We start from the raw sequence: 21,159 nt of genomic DNA, 5'->3' as shown, positions 1-21,159 counted from the left end.
TCCCCGAATTGGGAAGGAGGCCACACTCCCCTGGGGAAAGAGGGAGCAGGGTTAGAGCAGGAGGTGGGTAAAGCCCGCCCCGATGTTTCTCTTTTGTTAAGTTCAGGAGGAAAGTTTTTGTGACGTGTGATGGTAGCTGGCCAGTGCGTGAAGTCTCCCATCTCCAGCAACACGTGATAGAGGGAGGGAGAGAGACGGGGGGGGGGGGGGGGGGGAGAGGGAGAGGGAGGCAGTGAGGGGAAAGGAGAGAGAGAAGCAGGCAGGAGCTGAGCAGCTAAAGGTAGGCACTGTCCACTCGCAGCTCCCCCGTGGTTGTGTGTGAGCCCAGAAGCTTCTCTATAAAACCCAGGCACGGGCTGGTCTTTCACTCACCTTCCCCGCCAGTGCCCAAACTGCCCCCTCAGCAGGGAAGGAACTCTCCTCTCCGGCTGCAGTAACTAAAGGGGTGGGGGGGGGGGTGCAGATATTGCGGGATGTGCATTGTTTGTTTGCAGAATAGCCGCCGGCAGTCGAATTTCCAAATGTTTGCCAACTTTACAAACTCAGCTTGCGAGTGAGGTGGGGGGGTGGGGGTAGGACCAGACTGCAGGGTTCAAGGTAAACCCCACCCCACCCCCGACACCCTGAGGCCGGCTGCTGCCTGGGGTATTCCTGGGGGTGAGGGCTGGGGGGAGCGGCTGGCCGGCCTGGCACTGTGAGCCTGTGTTAAAGCTGTACCCTTTTTGACAGGGAGCCGGTTTCTGCGGGAGTTACTGCTGGAGCCGACCGTGCGATGGACAACCAGTCCCGGGGAACCTGTCCAACAGCAGCTGGGCCCGGTCACACCTGAGGAGGGCAGGAGCAGAGGGCAACAGGCGACAGTGCCCATGGAGGGAAAGCAGAGCCCGGAGCCGGTACTGCCTTACCCCGGGGCCAGCCCGGGCACTGAGGGCTGTAGCACGGACTTACTGAAGGCGGTCTCGGACTCCATGGGGCTGTATATGGATGAACTGTTACCCCAGGCTGAGCTGGACTCCAAGTCTGGCCCTGAGCCGGACAAAAGCAGCCTTGGCCCCAAAGCCCTGGACAACATGGACATGGCCCCCGTGCCCAGCCTTAGTGAGGCGCCGGCAGCGTCCCCCTGGGTGAACTGTGACCTGGGCTTAGCTAGCACTAACTCGGACAGTGCCGATGTGGACAAGCCGGAAGCTGGCCCTTGGCCCGGGGGCAGTGACAGGGCATTGCCCCCTGATGCCAGGTTGCGGCGGGGATGCCCCGGTGAGGCTCCGGCAGGGGCCGGGGGGCCCCTGAAGGCCGAGATGTACCCGGACCGCCAACCCCGGGGCCAGCTCTCCCCCCTCAACATCTTCCGCTTCCCCTTCCTACCCCTCAACCCCATCTACTTGGCAGCCCGTACCCACCAGCTGCTCACTGCTGAGGACTGTGACCATGCCCCGTATATCCCGGACATCTCCAGCTCATACCCGAGCTTTAGCGAGCCCGCCTCTCCCAGCTCCAAACCCGAAGCCCCGCAGGCGGTGGTCGGCATGACCCCGGAGCCTGGCACCACCTTCAGCTACGTGCCGCCAGGATACCCCCCGTACCCGGAGTACCCGGCCGCTTCCCCACCCCAGCAGCAGCCCCGGGGACCCTCCAGGGCTGAGGCTCCCATGGAAGACGCCGTGATGTTTAAGACGGAGCCTCTGGATTCCTACAGCGTCTCCCACCCCGAGGCAGGACTCGGCTGTAACTTTCTGATCCAGGATGAGAGTATGCCATCTACTTCAGCAGCTCCAGCCAGCTGGTACCAACCCATCACATACCTGGGCTATCAGGGAGGCCCCAAAGCAATGTCCGGCACCTACTCGCAAGCGTACTCCCAGTATAGCGGCATGATCAGGTAAGGAGCTCCGTTTCCCAATGTTCCACTTCCACCCAGTTCACTTCCTTTAGTTTGGCAAACCATTGTGACAGTGTTTACCTGCTGCTCTTATATCGATTGTTGCAAATGAGATAGAACGGCTCGGTTTAATTTTCAGTAAATCTACTACCTCCTGCTCAGTAACATGCTTCAAACCACTCAGACAGAATTTGCCTGAAATTTAGAATGGCTAAGTTCAAAAACTGAACACAGACTTGAACATACTTTGCACCTCCGTTGAGATCTCACAGAGTTGGAAGGCACGATTAGACTTTGCTGTGAAAATATAAACCCTCTCCAGCTGGTCAGAGCTAGTGGCTGACTGATTTCTGATCTCGGTTCCATTGTCACTGGCTTCAACTCAATATTTGGCGATAGCACGAAAACGGATTCTTCCTGCTAAATGAATAATGAACTAATCTCGCGCATCACTGTAGCCTCAGTGTTATATATTAATAAAATGACTTGTTCCCGTAGTCCCTCAGATATAATTTGCTTCTCCCTGTTCTCAAAGTTTTGGTTCCTATCCACGATAAATATAAATTTAAAATGCAATGTAAAGCATTGTACGGAGCCGTAACACGCAGTAAGGTCCCTGAATCGTCTTCTCCATCCGATACACATTGCATCAACCCTTGTAGCTGAATGTAACTTTCAAAACTGAAATATTTCCATTAACACTTCATCTTGCCATTTTGTTATCGTTCATGTATTGCATTTGGGACAAAATTTAAAGAAAACTTTTCCATTTCGATTTTGCATGATTAGTCAAGTCTCTTACTAAAGGGAACACCTAAAACCCGAGCAGGCAGCGCGATTATTGAAATACCTGTTAGCCCAAAGGAAATGAAAAAGGCAATCTGGAAGTTTAACACTGCCTGCATAAAATTACTGGGATGAGTTTGGCAGTTCGGAAAACGGAAATTTCAATTAAATATTAAGCAACTTTGGAATTTTGATGGATTTGATGGATAACCGATTCTTATTTGCAAAGCCTTGTAATAAAGTAAGTATAGAGTGATGGGAGAAAGAAGTTATGGTTATTATCCCTGATGCTAGCGCTCCAACCCGTTAAGAATGTGTTATTGAAAAAATGTTGAAGAAATCAAGTGAACTTGAAGGACAGATTAGGGCTTGAGGGCACAGCCTCAGAGTGAAAGGACAACTGTTTCGAACTGAAATGTTGAGGAATTTAGTCAGCTATAGGCTATTGACTCTATGGTACATATTACCGTAGAAGGCTGTAGATGTCAAGTCATTGACTGTATTTAAGACAGAGATAGATAGGTTTTTGATTAGTGACGGGATTAAGGGTTATGGGGAAAAGGCAGGAGAATGGGATTGAGAAACATGTCAGCCGAGATCGAATGGCAGAGCAGATTCGATCGGCCGAGGGGTTTAATTCTGTTCCTGTACCGAATGGCCTTACGATCTTATAAGAAGACCTGTTAAGGATTACGAACGAACCAACAGTGTTAGATTCCCTAACTAGGATTGCACACATTGGCACAGGAGAAGATTATAAACTTGAGCAATAGCAGTGATTCGGCCCGCTATATTTTGAGTGTAAGTATGGGTGCTCAGCGTGTCTGCCGCAACGCCTCAGGTAAAACGAGAGACTACGAGAGATCCCTGAAAACACAAAGGGTCACAGCAAGTATTACTACAGAACAAAGCTATTCCACTACAAGCAACACTTTGCACATGGTGCTGGAACACAGCTTGAGCGTGTTAAATTTGTGACCGAGTTGGAAACTTGGCAGACTGAAAGCTGCAGCGAATGTGCAATTTGTGGCAGCGGCAACTGGCTGTTACTGCTCTCTCTTTGATGGTACACATTCTCCATCATCGATAAGACACCTCGGGTCATAAATTTTCCCCCATTAAGGAGGAACTGTAGTTTAATATTCCTTTACATGCATCATAAATAGACCCTACAGCAAGAACAAATAACAAAGCAGCCTATGCAGACCGGAAGAGCAACTGCCGAGAGTTCTGTAACTTGGTACGAATACTTTAAATTAGATGAATTTATAATCATAACAGTTTATTGTTTTCTCATTTCCTTTCTTATGCTATATGACACATGGGGTTGTTTGTGTTTTAGACAACAAATGTTTTATTTTCTGCAATATGAACGAATAACGGATTCCAAAATAAGAATATAGATTGAATTAAAATCAAATCTGCAAGTGTTAAAGTCGCACGTTTACGCTGTCTGGTTGTTACAATTGTTCTTTGTGATGTGTAATTCTTAGCAATTGAGTGGATTGGCACTGTATTAAATATTATTTAGGAAGTAGCACTCGTGGTTAATACATCGAACAATGAAAGATCACCATCGTTATTGTCCGTACAGCACTCAAATATACGATACATTGATGAAATGCACCTTGACCTGAGGTTGATTGATCCATGTTAACTGAGATCTGTAGACATTTATAAGATTTTGGAAACGGTCCATTATGCTGCCCACTTCTATTCCACATCTACTATTGTGCTTGAGAGTTTAGACTCTAAAGTGGTCTTAGCAGCAACGAGAACAAACAAAAAGGACTGTGTAGCGTTGATAGCTAGAGTGACTTTCCATTGAGTTAGCTAATGTTATCCAATGATGTTTAACAGATAACACTGTAAAAGGCTGTTGTTATATATCATTACTTATGTGATGACAATGCATTGCCTAAAATTGAGTCCTCAAAACTACCTTGCAGTATTAATACTTAAGGCAGCAAATTACTTGTTAATATTGCATGCTCCTTAATAAGTAAGATACGAAACCAGAAATCGTTCGGTTTGAAACACCAAATGAATCAGTCATGAGTACCTCGCTTTACACTATGTTAATTCTTCCCCAAGTTAAGCATGAATGCTAGAGATAATGGGAACTGCAGATGCTGGAGATTCCAAGATAATAAAATGTGAGGCTGGACGAACACAGCAGGCCAAGCAGCATCTCAGGAGCACAAAAGCTGACGTTTCGGGCCTAGACCCTTCATCAGAGAGGTTGTTTTCTCACCCAAGCCCAGCGTTTTATCACTGTCTGATCATGTACTGCTTTATCATCTTTGTTAACACTTTGCCTTTTTACCTATGCTGGGTCCAGATTCAATTGTAGTACTGCCAATAAAATACCAAAGTCTGATGCTTCTTGGATGTGGCTGTGATTGATTGGTTTCTCCTTGATTTATGAAGACAACAAGATAATATATTATGAATTGATGAAAACACTTATTCAATTGCCTTTTAACTTTGCTGTTCTGAAATTAAGAGCTGAGACTTAATGACATAACTTTATGCCCTTGTATATAAGCAACTGATATGAATACATTCCTGAACTATGTCACACAATATTCGAACGTCTGATTAAGCAATTCATTTAATTTATTATAAATATTTTGAGCTCTCCCAATCTCTATGGCTTCAATTCATTTTTATTCTTAGCTAAAAAGAATATTTTTTCCCTCATCTATCATGGGTGCCCATTACTCTTTCACTGTGCTCTCCTGTTATGTGAGAGTTTTGGCTCAAAACATTGAAGTTGTGAGATTGTACACATGATGACAACCATGGAAAATGATTCTACATCTTGAAATCTTCCAAATCTGGTAATAAGTTTTGTGTCCCTATTTTACACTGATACTCATGTTTTACTCTTTAAATTCCTTTTTTGGTTCTACTTCTAGTCCACTGACAAGCTCTTCTGATTGAAAATGTTACTGATAATGCTATCTTCTCCAATGTTGTCATTTGCTTTGTATTATTAAGAAAATGTTGTTTGCTATCAATATGTTGAACCTTGATATGTTTCTGTTTTAGCACATACAAACCTTCTTACCAAAACCTGTACTGTTGCTTTTGTTAATCTATCACCTCCACAATTTTTTATATATTCTACAGCTATGTCATTTAACTTTTCAAACTGACAGTGGTTAATGCCTGTTTAGTTACTTTCCTGTCCTTTATAGGTTACATCATGATTTTACTAAGGTACAGGAAATGCACAATCAGCCTGGCACTGTAGGCACTATTCTGACCCATTCACCAACTAATTAATCAGCTGATCTAACAACTCCCTCTTAGCTAATTTAAACATGTGCAATAAACATTGTAATGCATGGTTATGATTGACTGCTTATATTTTAGTCTCATTAAAACCCTTTCAATTTAAGAAACGTGCTTACTGTGACAGTTTCATCCAACTTGCTTAAAAAAAATTGGAATATTGGACCATGATAATGAATCAAATTGTATTTTTATATAAAATTGGTGCAGACAAAATAGTACAATGGATTAAATTTGTCTATTCTTTGTTGGATCCAGTGGCCCCAAATGTTTGGAAAATTTTAGTCTAATTCAAAATGAGCAAAAATTTAAAGTGAAAAGCTACCTGATAATCCAGTCAAAAGACCCTCAAATTGCAACTTCAGTGAGAGAGACCACACAGATAAACAGTGAAAGTGATGAGAAAATTACATTGGAACTAGGTGATCCCGTTAAATTAGTACATTTCCTTCACACACAGGTTATCATTTAAATACATTGGGTGTAAGGAACAATATCTATCTCTCCTTTGGTTAGATGAGTCAACGTTACTTTACATCTGAGTCCCTAAAAAGCATCAACCAATGACAGGTACAGTCGTTTTAGTGCTAAATTAACTACCTCATGCAGAGCGACTATTGGAAATTGAAATATAACAGTGATGGAGTACGTAGCACCATTTTGATGTTAAGGATTAAGACATATTATTGTGTCTAATCATAAGAATATTTCAGTTGCAGTCATTACTGAGAGCAAATGGCCTGTCTCTTCAACTCTGGACCAAAGTCTTCTCAAATGTGTGGCATCTCTCCCTCTTCACTTCAGCAACCAACTTACCAAATTTCCAAACACTTCTCGAAACTCAAGCAGAACCAGCAGAGATTACCCAACACTAACCAGCAAGTTAGTAATGGTTTCTTTTTATAACACTGACAGGAGTGTATATGGGAAGCAATTTTCAGGAGTGATGGCTGCAAAGCAGATGTAACAGTTCCACTTTGAGGAGGCCTTGTCCTTTCTTTCTGGAGTATATGTTGTATTTGGTGGTGTTCTCTTGTGTCCTGCTGTGGGAAGCTTAGGAGCAGGTGAATAAATGTATATAAGGGGGAGAAGAAGAAGGCAGGCCCATGTATCTTCCTTCATTTGATGATGGTTCTTGTGAACACAAGGCCAAAAGCCCAAATGTAGCACAGTCGAACAGCTCATCATTCTGTAATCCACTTGTTCATAGCACTAAAAATAAAAGACGCAGCAAAACTACTAATCCAAATCAACATGACGCAACAAACCATTCAATATCCCATACAAAGGTCAGCTAATAATACTTGTGAGTCCACTCAGTGCCAAGCTTGCAGGTGCCTTAGCTGGATACAAACTTCTACTCACTACTATTCCAGACCCTGCAACTTGATTGATGGAACACTTGCTGATTTTCACTGTGGAGGTTTACATATGGCCTTGAAGGAGACCTCAGTTGCGAAGTCTCAATATAAAACTGAAGCACCTCAAACTGGTGAGAGGCACCTGGATTGGCTTGCTGGCTGATAAAACAGGTCTATGTGTGTTTTGGAGATAATGGGAACTGCAGATGCTGGAGAATCCAAGATAATAAAGTGTGAAGCTGGATGAACACAGCAGGCCAAGCAGCATCTCAGGAGCACAAAAGCTGATGTTTCGGGCCTAGACCCTTCATCAGAGAGGGTGATGAAGGGTCTAGGCCCGAAACGTCAGCTTTTGTGCTCCTGAGATGCTGCTTAGCCTGCTGTGTTCATCCAGCTTCACACTTTATTATCTATGTGTGTTTTCCTTTGAATGCTGGTACCTGTCAGAATAACCATTCTCAATTTGTTCCATTTCTAGATGGAATCCCCAAAAAGACTATGCTCCCAGTGAGGAGGGATAAACCAGTTTACTTCAGTATTTGCCCCTTGGTTAGTTGTGACTAGGTTAATTTGAAAAAGAGCCTTTCCCTCTTCGGTATCTATTCTTAGACCACATGTATTTATATTTTCAAAGGACCAATTTAACTGGGCTTTCTCAAGTTAAAGAAAAAATGAATTTAAAGCACTAAAATACGACAAAGGACCATAGAGTGTGACATGTACATACAGATTAGAAATAAGAGCTTGCCAATGATGGATGGATTGTGAAGTGTTGTTGTGTTTAATTCTGGAAGAGCTGACTTAAATTGTTGACCATTTTGCTTGAAAATTCTTGGTTCTGCATTCAGCTGAAAGGTGTTTGTCCACTTTCTTTCAAAACAGTCTTTGCTGACTTCATTTGTTTTCAGCAAGAGAGAGACTTCTTTTTAACCTACAGTTGCAGGGAATTTAGTGGGAGTTCTGATCTGTGACCCTTCACAGTACATTTTGCACATTGAAACTCACACGTTAATGTAACACACCAGCACTCTTACTTACAGACACCATGAATTCAGTTGAATGATTTTCTTGTGTGTTCCTGGAAGGGTCAATCACAAACATATCTTATCTAAAGCAACCTTTCTTTTACTCATATCATGCCTAAAGCCTGGGACACAACCCACAGGAGATGATTTTTACTGAATAGAACCAATTAACTGTTCATTATCTTTGTAGCAGTAACAGATAAGAGTTCATTTTTATGTTTAAATGTTTCTCTTTGACATGTTACTCTCTGGCATTTCCTTAATGCTCTTTAAGTGCGACATTTTATGGTTCTCCTCAGGGTTCAGTGTAATCCTCACAGTAATTCTCCAGTCAGCTATTCAAGATTCATTCTCAGCAATGCTTTGGCTTGTGTGTTATGTCTTTTTGGTACTTCAAATTTCAAGGAGTTGTTTATTTAAAAGTTCCACATATTCAAAAGTCATTTGGGATTATGATGCATTGTCATTTCAAAGTAACCAATGATGGCAGCACTCAGCATTTCCATGGCAACAAGCAGATATTTCAGTCTGAACTTCCACTGTTGCTTTCAGACACCAGGTCCCTCCTAGTTATCTTACACTTGAGTTTAGGCCATCAACATAAAAATTCTACATCATGAACAAGTTAGCCAGTGTCATTTATACATTGGAAAGATGAGCCTCCAAGCTCAGGTGTGAAACTACATCACATTGGAGCTGGACAACTTCACACTCCATGTTAACAGGTTTCCTTTCCAAACTGGCCATGCACAAAATAGATTTATCTGTGTTATAGATAACAAAGTGTGGAGCTGGATGAACACAACAGGCCAAGCAGCATCTCAGGAGCACAAAAGCTGACGTTTCGGGCCTAGACCCTTCATCTGATGAAGGGTCTAGGCCTGAAACATCAGCTTTTGTGCTCCTGAGATGCTGCTTGGCCTGTTGTGTTCATCCAGCTACACACTTTGTTATATTGGATTCTCCAGCATCTGCAGTTCCCATTATTTCTTTTCTCTGTATCATCATCATCAGTCTTTACTTTATGTCTTCACTTGTGTCCTTTGTAGCAGAAGTTACGTGCTACGTCACATTCCAGAAAGCTGGCATGCATATTACCTTTTATCTGAATGCAGCTGGCCCATGACTGTGAGTAACCCTTTTTATGCTAAACTCTGAAGCAAATTTTAAAAATTCATTTGTGGGATGTGGGCATCGCTGGGTGGCAACATTTATTGTCCATCCTTGGTTGCCCTTGAGAAGATGGAGGTGAGCTGCCTTCTTGAAATGCTGCAGTTCACCTGCTGTAGGTTAACCCACAATGCCATTAGGGAGGGAATTCCAGAATTTTGACTCAGAAACAGTGAAGGAACCGTGATACATTTCCAAGTCAGCATGCTGAGTGGCTTGGAGGGGAACTCGAAGATGGTGGTGTTCCCATATGTCTATTGCCCTTGTCTTTCCAGATGGAAGTAGTCGTGGGTTTGGAAGATACTTTCTAAAGATGTTTGGTGAATTTCTGCAGTGCATCTTGTAAATGGTACAACTGTTTCAACTGAGTGTCAGTAGAGGGAATGGATACTCATGGATGTAGAGCCAATAAAGAGCTGCTTTGTCAAGCTTCTTACCTGTTGGGACTGCACTCATTCAGGCAAGTGGGGAGTATTCCATCACACTCCTGACTTGTGCCTTGTCGATGATAGACAGGTTTTGAGGAGTCAGGAGATGAGTTACTCACTGCAGTATTCCTAGTCTCTGATCTGGTCCTGTAGCCAATGTGTTTATGTGGTGAATTCAGTCGAGTTTCTGGCCAATGATAAACCCCAGGACATTGAGAGTGGGGATTCAGTGATGGTCGCACATTGGATGCCAAGGGGGTGGTGGTTCGATTATTGCTTATTTGTGATGGTCATAGGCTGGCATCTGTGTGACATGAATGTTACTTGTCACTTGTCGGCCCAAGTCTGGATATTGTCCAGATCTTGTTGCAGTTGAACATGGACTGCTTCAGTATCTGAGGAGTCATGAATGGTGCTGAACATTGTGTAATCATTGGCAAACATCCCCACTTCTGCCCTTATGAAGGAGGGAAGATCACTGATGAAGCAGCTGAAGATGGTTGGGCCTAGGACACTACCCCGAAGAACTCCTGCAGAAATGTCCTGGAGCTGAGATGACTGACCTCCCACAACCACAATCATCTTCCTATGTGCCAGGCATGACTCCAAACACTGGAGAGTTTCTCCCTGATGCACTTTGGTGCAAGTTTTGCTGGGGATCTTTGATTTCACACAATTAGATACGGCCTTGATGTTAAGGGTGGTCACTCTCACCTCACCTCTCGAATTCAGCTCATTTGTCCATGTTTGACCCAAGGGTATAATGAGATCAGGAGCTGAGCATCCCTGGCAGAACCCAAATTGGGTGCCACTGAGCAGGTTATTGCTGAGCAAGTGCTAATTGATCGCACGGTTAGTGGCACCTTCGATCACTTTACTGATGACTGAGAAGAGAGGGGTGGTAATTGGTTGGGCTGGATTTATCTTGCTTTTTTATGTACAGGGAATACTTGGGTAATTTTCCACATTATTGGGTAGGTATCAGTGTTGTAACTGTACTGGAACAGCTTGGCTAGGGTAGTGGTAAGTTCTGGAGCACAAGTCTTCAGAAGTATTGTCGGAATGTTGCCAGGGCCCGTAGCCTTTGCAGTATCCAGTGTCTCCAACCATTTGTTGATATCATGTGGAGTGAATCGAATTTGCTGAAGACTGGTACCTACATTGTTGGGGACCACTGGAGGATGCCAAGATGGATCATTCACTCGGCATTTCTGGCTGTAGATTGCTGCGAATGCTTCAGCCTTATCTCTTTGCACTGATGTGCTGGGCTCTTCCATGATTGAGGATGGGGATCTTTGTGGAGCCTCCTGCTCCAGTGCGTTGTTTCATTGTTCACCACCATTCACCACTGGATGTGGCAAGGACTGCAGAGCCTAGATCTGATCCGTTGGTTGTGAGATCACTTAGCTCTGTTTAGCACCTGCTGCTTTTGCTGCTTGGCATGTAAGTAGTCCTGTTTGGTGGCTTCACCAGGTTGACACCTCATCTTCAGTTATGCCTGATGCTGGTCCTGGCATGCTCTCTTGCAGGGGTTGATCCCCCTGAATTGATGGTAATGGTTGAGTGGGGGACATGCCAGGCCATGAGGTTACAGATTGTGCTGGAGTACAATTCTGCTGCTGTTGATGGCCCATAGCACCTCATGGTTGTCCAAGCAGCACAAATAGTTGAAGTGATGGCTGGGAATGTGCGATTAAGTGGCAGATCAGCATTTTGTTTCTCTTTGTCTTTATACTCCCACTCAGTTCTTCAGCAATGAAATTTCCTGAGTTTCTGAAAGGAGGATGGCACAAGGATAGGTAGAGGTTGTTGGATGTAGGGGATACAGCTTGAGAATGTGTTTAGGTATATTTGTGCGTTGGCCGTTCAGCTCATTGGGCCTGCTCCACCGTTCAATTTGAACCTGGCTGACAGTTTAATCTGAAGCCTCTTTCTTGCACCATCTGTGCATTGCTTGTTGAAACATGATGTCACAAAGTTAGAACAGATTAGCAATTTATTGTCATGTGTATTTCTACAAAAAATGTACAGTGAAAAGTTTTATTTGTTGCCATGCAACAGTCCTTAAATTATTGACATAACTCGTAAGTCAGAAGGAAAAAAGTAAAATTACATCTTAATTCTATTAACAATTTCTGGGTTTGGGGTCCACTGGAAAACTGGGCCAAAACTGCCCCACAACGCCAAGACATGACCTCCATGCCAAGCCCTTGGAAGACCCCGACGCGACCTCTGAAACAAGGATGAGATTTCCACGGTGGGACAAGATTTCACAACAGGCCAAGCCTGCCCCTCCTGGACAAGACCACCTAACTGGGAGATCACTCTTCCAGGCCTATTCTGCCATTCTAGGCCGTTGCGTGCCACCTCGGTATTGGGCCTGGAGGGAAAAGATGGCTTCCATCCAATTCTTTAAAAAAGGTCAGGCACCATAATAAATCAAAATGTGAAGGAAAAGTTAGGACGCAATGCAAACAGTGTTGATGATATGATAAAATTTCAGCAGGATATTGATTGAGGAGGTGAATGGGAAAATATGTGGCAAATGGAGTTCAATATAAGCGAGTGTGAGGTTATCTATATTAGACCAAGAAAGGAATGATCAGGGTACTTCCTAGCTGTTATGAGGTTAAATACAGAGGATGTCCAAAGAGACTGTGGGGTTCAGGTGAATAGATCTTTAAACTTTCTCAAACAGGCACAGAAATAATCTGGAAAGCTGATGGAATACTGGCTGCTGTACCTAGAGGATTGGAGTACAAGAATGCAGAAGTTACGGACAAAAACAGAAATTGTTGAAAAAGATCAGCGGATTTGACACAGCACCTCTGGAGAGAAATCAGTGTTAATCTTTTAGGTCCAGTACCCCTTAGGGTCATTGGACCTGAAACCTTAACTCTGATTTCTCACTACAGATGTTGCCAGACCTGTTGATATTTTCCAGCAATTTCTGTTTTTCTTTCTCATTTTCGGCTTCTGCAATTCTTTTCATTTTCACTGCTGCTGAAATTATGCTGCAGTTAGATAGAGCCATGGTCAGACCTCACTAAAAGCAGGTCTGAGCACTACAACTTGGGAAGGATGTGTTGGAAGGAGTACAACGCACAGTTTCAAGAATGATAGTTGGGCTTCAGGGGTTATGTTATGAGGGGATGATTTGTTTGAAGTCTTCAATGTAGTATCAGGAAAAGACAGCAAAGACAAAGATAAACTATTTCCCGGAGTTGGAGATTCTAAACTAAGGGCATAGCCTTAGAAATAGGGCCAGGAGAGATGTTAGGAAGCATTTCTACACACAAAGGGTGGTAGAGATTTGAAACTCTTTTCCAAAAATGGCAGCAGATACTAGATTAATTATTAATTTTAAATCTGAAATGGATAACTTTTGTTTCAAAAGTTTGAAGAGACATGTGCCAAAGGTAGGATATGGAATTAGGCTACATATCAGCCATGATCTCATTCAATGGCAGAAGAGAAATCAAGCGGCTGAATGGCCTAGTCCTCCTCCTGTGTCATTAATCACCAGATATCTCATCAATTTCTGAATTGAACATGTTCAATAATTGCTCTTACATAGCATCTGAGGTAAAGTAATCCAAAAATGCTGTGATGTGTAATGGGCCAGACCAGGCCCCCTCAAAATATTTTAAGAAGGTAGCCGAGCCCAAAACTTTTCTTATTTTAAAAGTAAATATAAAGTGCTGTGTTCCAGATGCAATATGACTGGTCAGCCTACCAATGTTAACCAAAACACAATTTATTTAAACACTATCATTAAAATACAACAAAAGAAAGAAGAACTTACAATAACAACTCTATTGGAAAACTTAACAAAAGAATAGATACTGTAACTGTTACTGATGAACTGTTCCAATATGGTAACGTCCCATAAACACATGCCTTGGCAAAAAGACAAATTCAGAAAAATAGATTTGTCTCACAAGTAACCCAGCAGCAGAGAGAAACCCCAGCTTCTAACTGTAACAGAGAGAGGGTAAAGATAGTTTCCTTTTCTTCAAGCTACCACAGCAACTGCTTAAAGTTAAACCTAAAAGCTAGAAAAAAAACTAGAAATCCTGGCCTTGAGAGCTGGTTACACCCATTCAGGCTGCCTTTTGTTCCAACTCAAAAAAATGCCCCAGGGCCTATTATCTGTTTATTGGCCTTACAAGGTGTAGAGCTGGGTGAACACAGCAGGCCAATCAGCATCAGAGGAGCAGGAAAGCTGACGTTTTGGGTCGAGAGCCTTCTACAGAAAATTTTCTGAAGTTTTTCTGAAGAAGGGTCTAGGCTCAAAACATCGCTTTCCTACTCCTCTGATGCTGCTGGGCCTGCTGTATTCATCCAGGCCTACACCTTGTTATCTCAGATTCTCCAGTATCTGCAGTTCCTACTGTCTCTGAAACTACTTTACTGGCCTGCCAAGTAGACCGCTCAATACCTCTGTCTTAAAACATCGGTTTAAAAATAACCAGGACAAAATAACCGCAAAGAGCCACAGCGTCATCATACAGGCCATCATCCACTGTGGATTCAGCACCACTCTTGGCCAAAGTTTCAGTCATCACAACACTCTCTCATCCTCGACCATGATGATAATATTAAAGCTGTGCTTGTCCCCCATCACAGGGATTACTCCTGCTTTCATAATGTGGCCCCTTGTCCTTTTAGAGAAAGGAAAGTATGGCAGTAAGTGTGTGCGATGTGTCTTTGACTAATATTTAGTGATGCAGACGTATAATAACTTGGGCTTCCTGCTGAGCCCCACAGCAGCATTCTTAGGACTGGGCTCAGCTGCCACACAGTTTGCCTGCACTTCCATTACTATCAACAGGTTAATGGCACAAAATCCCTGAAACCGAACACAACCAAAAAGCTACAACTTTGAGCTCTGATGGAGAGTCATCTAGACTTGAAATGTTAACTTGGTCTCTGTCCATGGATGCTCTCTGACCCACTGTGATCTGTAGCATTTGTTGTTTTCATTACCAATTCCAGCATCTGTAGCAATTTGCTCCTGCAATTTTGAGTTAATAGCTATTAAGGCCATATGAATACCATCTGTGAGAAACAAGTAAGACTTGCACATCGACTTGTGCTTGCTGACTCCAACTTAATAGAAAGTTCATGATGTTTAGCAGGAGCAAAAGACTTTGAAACACCAGCAAAAATTTTATGTAATGTTTAAAATATCTATCCAGTTATGGTAAAATACCAAAGATGAGTCCAATGCATCTTAGCAAGATTTTAACTCTATAACAAAGATAATTCTGTGACAAGGTTTTATTAAGGTTGGAATTAACATTTTATGAGCTCAATACATCATAATAACTTAATTATAATTTGATAGAAATGTATAAATTATTATATTACCTCAATATGACACATTAATGATATGGTAAATTAATATAATTTCGCAATGGATTTATGTACCAAAATGTGAAATGATCTTAAAATATTTCAAATCTTTTCATATAACCTGTGGAAAGTAATAGTCATTTAACATTGTCGATTCATGCCTGTTTTAGTGCAAATTCAAAATATGAGCTTAATGATTATGACAAAATATATCTTGATTTTTATGAGGGTCATCACATTGCAATAGTGGTGTTTAAGGATTATTTACACCCAAAGTATAAGAGTGAGTATAGGCCTGAGTACTTTAGGATCAGCAAATTAATCCAAACTTTCAGTACAACACAGACACAGGCACAGACAAAAATATTCATGCTGATATTTATTATTATCTATGTGATTGTTTCAAGTAAGTTTGATATTCTCTTGTTTCTGAGTAAAATTATGGTTTGCATAAAAGATATGTGCAATATTGGAAAATTTATGTTAAGTAACAAAATAACTCTATCTCTCCAGATAGAAGATCCTCGAAGTGAAAGTGCCACTATTAGAAATTAAAGTTTGTAGCATATTCAACTTCATATGACTTAAATATTGCATTCTTACAACAGGAACAAACTCTAATTCAGTTGATGGCAGATATACCAATGAAGAAATAGCATCTATAAATAGAATTTTATCTATCTGAAATAGAAATAAGATTAAGAATAATAATTAATAAATAACTTCAAGGTGTCACAAAAAATAAACCATGTCTAACTGATCATAGAATGTACCTATTTCAAACAATTAAATTTCTGGCCTTAAAACAACAAATCCATTAAACACAATGCTGTAACAGCCCATTCCCTTCAAAACAATGTCCCAGGTTTTACCCATGCCTATCAATCAGCAAGGAGGCAAGCTCGGAGATAAAATTGGAAACTCTGGTTCATTGCCCAATTTCTGCCAAAAAACAGCCAGGAACTGATGAGTGCCAGAGTTCTTCTTGATTGTGGATTAATTATGAACAATGATTGTTAATAAGTTCAAATGGGTTGCCATTCATCACATGAGATAATGGGAACTGCAGATGCTAGAGATTCCAAGATAATAAAATGTGAGGCTGGATGAACACAGCAGGCCCAGCAGCATCTCAGGAGCACAAAAGCTGACGTTTCGGGCCTAGACCCTTCATCAGAGAGGGGGATGGGGAGAGGGTTCTGGAATAAATAGGGAGAGAGGGGCAGGCAGACCGAAGATGGAGAGAAAAGAAGATAGGTGGAGAGAGTATAGGTGGGGAGGTAGGGAGGGGATAGGTCAGTCCAGGGAAGACGGACAGGTCAAGGAGGCGGGATGAGGTGGTAGGTAGGAAATAGAGGTGCGGTTTGGGGTGGGAGGAAGGGATGGGTGAGAGGAAGAACAGGTTAGGGAGGCAGATACAGGCTGGGCTGGTTTTGGGATGCAGTGGGTGGAGGGGAAGAGCTGGGCTGGTTGTGTGGTGCAGTGGGGGGAGGGGACAAACTGGGCTGGTTTTGGGATGTGGTGGGGGAAGGGGAGATTTTGAAGCTGGTGAAGTCCACATTGATACCATTGGGCTGCAGGGTTCCCAAGCGGAATATGAGTTGCAGTTCCTGCAACCTTCAGGTGGCATCATTGTGGCAGTGCAGGAGGCCCATGATGGACATGTCATCTAAAGAATGGGAGGGGGAGTGGAAATGGTTTGCGACTGGGAGGTGCAGTTGTTTATTGCGAACCGAGCGGAGGTGTTCTGCAAAGCGGTCCCCAAGCCTCCGCTTGGTTTCCCCAATGTAGAGGAAGCCACACCGGGTACAATGGATACAGTATACCACATTGTTTGTTGCGAACCGAGCGGAGGTGTTCTGCAAAGCGGTCCCCAAGCCTCCGCACGCCTCCCCCTCTCTCCCTATTTATTCCAGAACCCTCACCCCATCCCCCTCTCTGATGAAGGGTCTAGGCCCGAAACATCAGCATTTGTGCTCCTGAGACGCTGCTTGGCCTGCTGTGTTCATCCAGCTTCACACTTTATTATCTGGGATTCTCCAGCATCTGCAGTTCCCATTATCACCTCTGCCCCTTCGTCTAAGTCATTTCAAATTGCCAGCAGCTGAGGACCAAGCCTCGATTTCTGTAGATCACCATTCATTACTTTCTACCAATGTGAAAAAAGACCCATTCGCATCCACTGCCACGTTTCTGTTAGCCAGGTAAATCCGCTTGCATGTAGTTATGCTATTGCCAATGTTGTGAACTTTATGCTTCTGGAAATCTATGTTCAGGGCATCACCCCAGTTCTTCTTTGTCTACATCACATTTCAGTACCTCAAAGAACTCCAGTAGATTGGTTAAACATGATTTCCTTCTCACAAAATCATATTGACACTGTTTAGTTAACTTGAACGTATCCATGTGTCCTGTTATAACCTCATTAATAATAGCTACAAGCATTTTCTCAATCACGAGTGTTTTTACTGCCTTACTCCTTTGACTAAACATTTGGAGCAATATCAACAGATAACTGGGAAGAGTAGCAGATATTCATAGGCTTTGGCCAATCCACAGGTAAATCAAGGTACTTCTGTAAATGCTGATGAGCAGCAGTGCTGGAGGAGAGAGTCGTAGTCTATATTACTTGTTGCAGCAGGATCTGCTGACTTCTCAACCAGAAGGTTACGCTTTGCAAGTAGTTAAGAAGGCGATTGTAACCCTTCATCATTTCTGCCACAAGAGCCTTCTAAGCTCAAAAAGGAAAAATGGAACAAATCAATGCTTGGCTTTGGTGATGTATGCAAACAGCCCGACTGAGAGAACTGTTAGGATTTACATTTTTCGTCTTGCGTAGAGCAGAATGGATTACATCCATTTATCCCATATCAGAAGATGAACCAACTCCTTGTGTGAGTGGGAAGGTCTTCTCCTTTTGGGTTGCCCTTGGCACCTGTGACTGTTGGTGATCCCTTGTTTGGGTTTTTCTAAAATGTGCCGACTTTTGGTGCTCACTTTTTGACCTTTCACTACCTGGAGGTGCAGTGTTAGTGTAAGCCAATGCTGCATTGTCTATGTTTTCTATGTAACAGCGCTGAGCCACTTCGCTGGTTGGCACTTCTTACTGATACTACTCCAGCAGCAGCAGAAGGTTGGTCTTGTTTCATTCGCTTGTGTTGTGTGTGTTCCTTTAATTTGTCTTGCAAAGGGGTCCAATTGGAGTTCACATTTCCTCACAGGGAGAGCACAGGTGCAAGGTGCATGTCCAAGCTGAGATAGATAGATTCTCAATCAGTCAGGAAGTCAAGGGTAATGGTGAAAAGAGCAGAAAAATGGATGTGAGGAATATTGGATCAGCCATGTTCCTGTTGAATGATGAAGCAGGCTTGAGGGGCCAAATGGCTTGCTCCTGTTCCCATTTATTTAGGTCTCATAGTCTTATGGCAGGTTGGTTTTGTGCTTGTTTAAGAGATACTTAGAGCAAAAAGCAAGAGGCAATCAGATGGGGTAGCGTGAAATGAAAAGCATATAAGTTTAGTAGAACAAGGAACGAGCCATGAAAGAACTTGATGATTGTCTAAAGAGTAGAATGTGAGAAGAGAATGATACCTCTATATGTCCATGAGCAGGGCAAAAAAGAGGTAGTCCTTCTTTGTGGTGAAACAAAGATGTACATTGCTTTGTTTTGTTCTGATGAATGGAAATGAAATTGTTGAGGATGTTGGGAATTAAAAAAGACTCTGTTGGGAGCACTGCTTACAGGATGTGGAGAACGCTGCTGTGCCAGACAGTCTCTCCACGCTGACTGGAACTGGGGGGTTCTTTAACATTCTTCCCAGGTGGAGAATTTGTCTCCTTACTTTGAAATATTGAAATATGACTTCTGAAAAGGCAAGGGGTGAGTTACGGGCCTGACCATGACTGATTTCTATGACTTTTGTTTCCAGTTAATCTGCAAAGTCTTGCAAAACAGAATTCAAGCAGCGCTTTCCCATTTAAACAGGCCTATGATTGATGCGCTGGAAAACGTAGCTGGGTGTGAATGGATTAGTCAATGTAACAGTCGATTCAGTGGGAAACTTGAATATGAGGTTTTTATTAAAATACTCTGGATATTCCAATTTGTGCTAGAGAATTTGGTCATAATGTTTCTGATATTCTCTGCCTTTATCTGTTGATGATTTGATGTATATGATATTATAGAACATAGAACATTACAGCACAGTACAGGCCCGTTGGCCCTCGATGTTGTGCCAACATGTCATACCGATCTCAAGCCCATCAAACCTACACGATTCCATGTACGTCCATATGCTTGTCCAATGACGACTTACTTATAACACACTTGCTGTAATAAGTTTACAAAGTGTTGAGCTGGATGAACACAGCAGGCCAAGCAGCATCTCAGGAGCACAAAAGCTGACGTTTCAGGCCTAGACCCTTCATCAGCGAGCTCGCTGATGAAGGGTCTAGGCCCGAAACGTCAGCTTTTGTGCTCCTGAGATGCTGCTTGGCCTGCTGTGCTCATCCAGCTTCACACTTTGTTATCTTGGATTCTCCACCATCTGCAGTTCCCATTATCTCTGCTGTAATAAGTTTGCTCGTTTTTCAGCTGCTGTACTTCTTTTTCTTTTAAAAAAAATTCTGCCCTGTGCTGTTTACATTTGCAGCTCAATGTTTAATTTTGCCCAGCGCCCTTTCTCATTTCTGCAAAAGAATCTCAATCCGAACCAGCTCAGACTACAACTCACCGGAACAGCCACCACATGTGCATTCTCTGATAGGTCATTTCTGCTGGACTGTATACAGCAGTTAGTCAAGTAGCCTTCGAACAGTTTATCCACTTTACCAACACCTTCTACCCCAACCTTCAGTTCACCTGGGCCATCTCCAACACATCCCTCACCTTCCTGGACCTCTCAGTCTCCATCTCAGGTAACCAGCTAGAAACTGATGTCCATTTCAAGCCCACCGACTCCCACAGCTACCTAGGATACACCTCCTCCCACCCACCCTCCTGCAAAAATTCCATCCCCTATTCCCAATTCCTCCGCCTCCGCTGCATCTGGTCCCAGGATGAGGCATTCCACTCCCGCACATCCCAGATATCCAAGTTCTTCAAGGACCGCAACTTTCCCTCCGCAGTGGTCGAGAACACCCTTGACCGTGTCTCCCGCATTTTCCGCAACTTTTCCCTCACACCCCGCCCCCGCCACAACCGCCCCCAGAGGATCCCCCTTGTTCTCACATACCACCCCACCAACCTCCAGATACAACGTATCATCCTCCGACACTTGCGCCATCTACAATCCAACACCAACAACCAAACTATATTTCCATCCCCACCCTTGTCTGCCTTCTGGAGAGACCACTCTCTCTGCGACTCCCTTGTCCGTTCCACGCCCCCCTCCAACCCCACCACACCCGGCACCTTTCCCTGCAACCTCAGGAAGTGCTACACTTGCCCCCACACCTCCTCCCTCACCCCAATCCCACGCCCCAAGATGACTTTCCATATCAAGCAGATGTTCACCTACACATCTGCCAATGTGGTATATTGTATCCATTGTACCCGGTGTGGCCTCCTCGACATTGGGGAAACCAAGCGGAGGCTTGGGGACCGCTTTGCAGAACACCTCCGTTCGGTTCGCAACAAACAACTGCACCTCCCAGTCGTGAACCATTTTAACTCCCCCTCCCATTCGTCAGACGACATGTCCATCATGGGCCTCCTGCAGTGCCACAATGATGCCAGCCACCCGAAGGTTGCAGGAACAGCAACTCATATTCTGCTTAGGAACGCTGCAGCCCAATGGTATCAATGTGGACTTTACAAGCTTCAAAATCTCCCCTTCCCCCAGTGCATCCCA

The 21,159-nt window shown here is 43.4% G+C and overlaps 1 protein-coding gene across 1 annotated transcript in view; it reads left to right on the top strand.

The window, feature by feature from the left end:
• The first annotated feature begins 236 nt into the window (after positions 1-236).
• LOC125453666 (progesterone receptor-like) overlaps positions 237-21,159 on the top strand; it is a 272,041-nt gene continuing 251,118 nt past the window's right edge. The window contains exons 1-2 of the mRNA XM_048533513.2: positions 237-280; positions 730-1,879. Coding sequence (XP_048389470.2) covers positions 867-1,879 — 1,013 coding nt within the window. The 5' untranslated portion in view covers positions 237-280; positions 730-866. The remainder of the gene's footprint in view (positions 281-729; positions 1,880-21,159) is intronic.

Source organism: Stegostoma tigrinum, chromosome 6, assembly GCF_030684315.1.
Source record: "Stegostoma tigrinum isolate sSteTig4 chromosome 6, sSteTig4.hap1, whole genome shotgun sequence".
Lineage (NCBI taxonomy): Eukaryota > Metazoa > Chordata > Chondrichthyes > Orectolobiformes > Stegostomatidae > Stegostoma > Stegostoma tigrinum.
The sequence above is the reverse complement of the archived record's forward strand: the minus strand, read 5'-3'. Positions and strand labels throughout refer to the sequence as shown.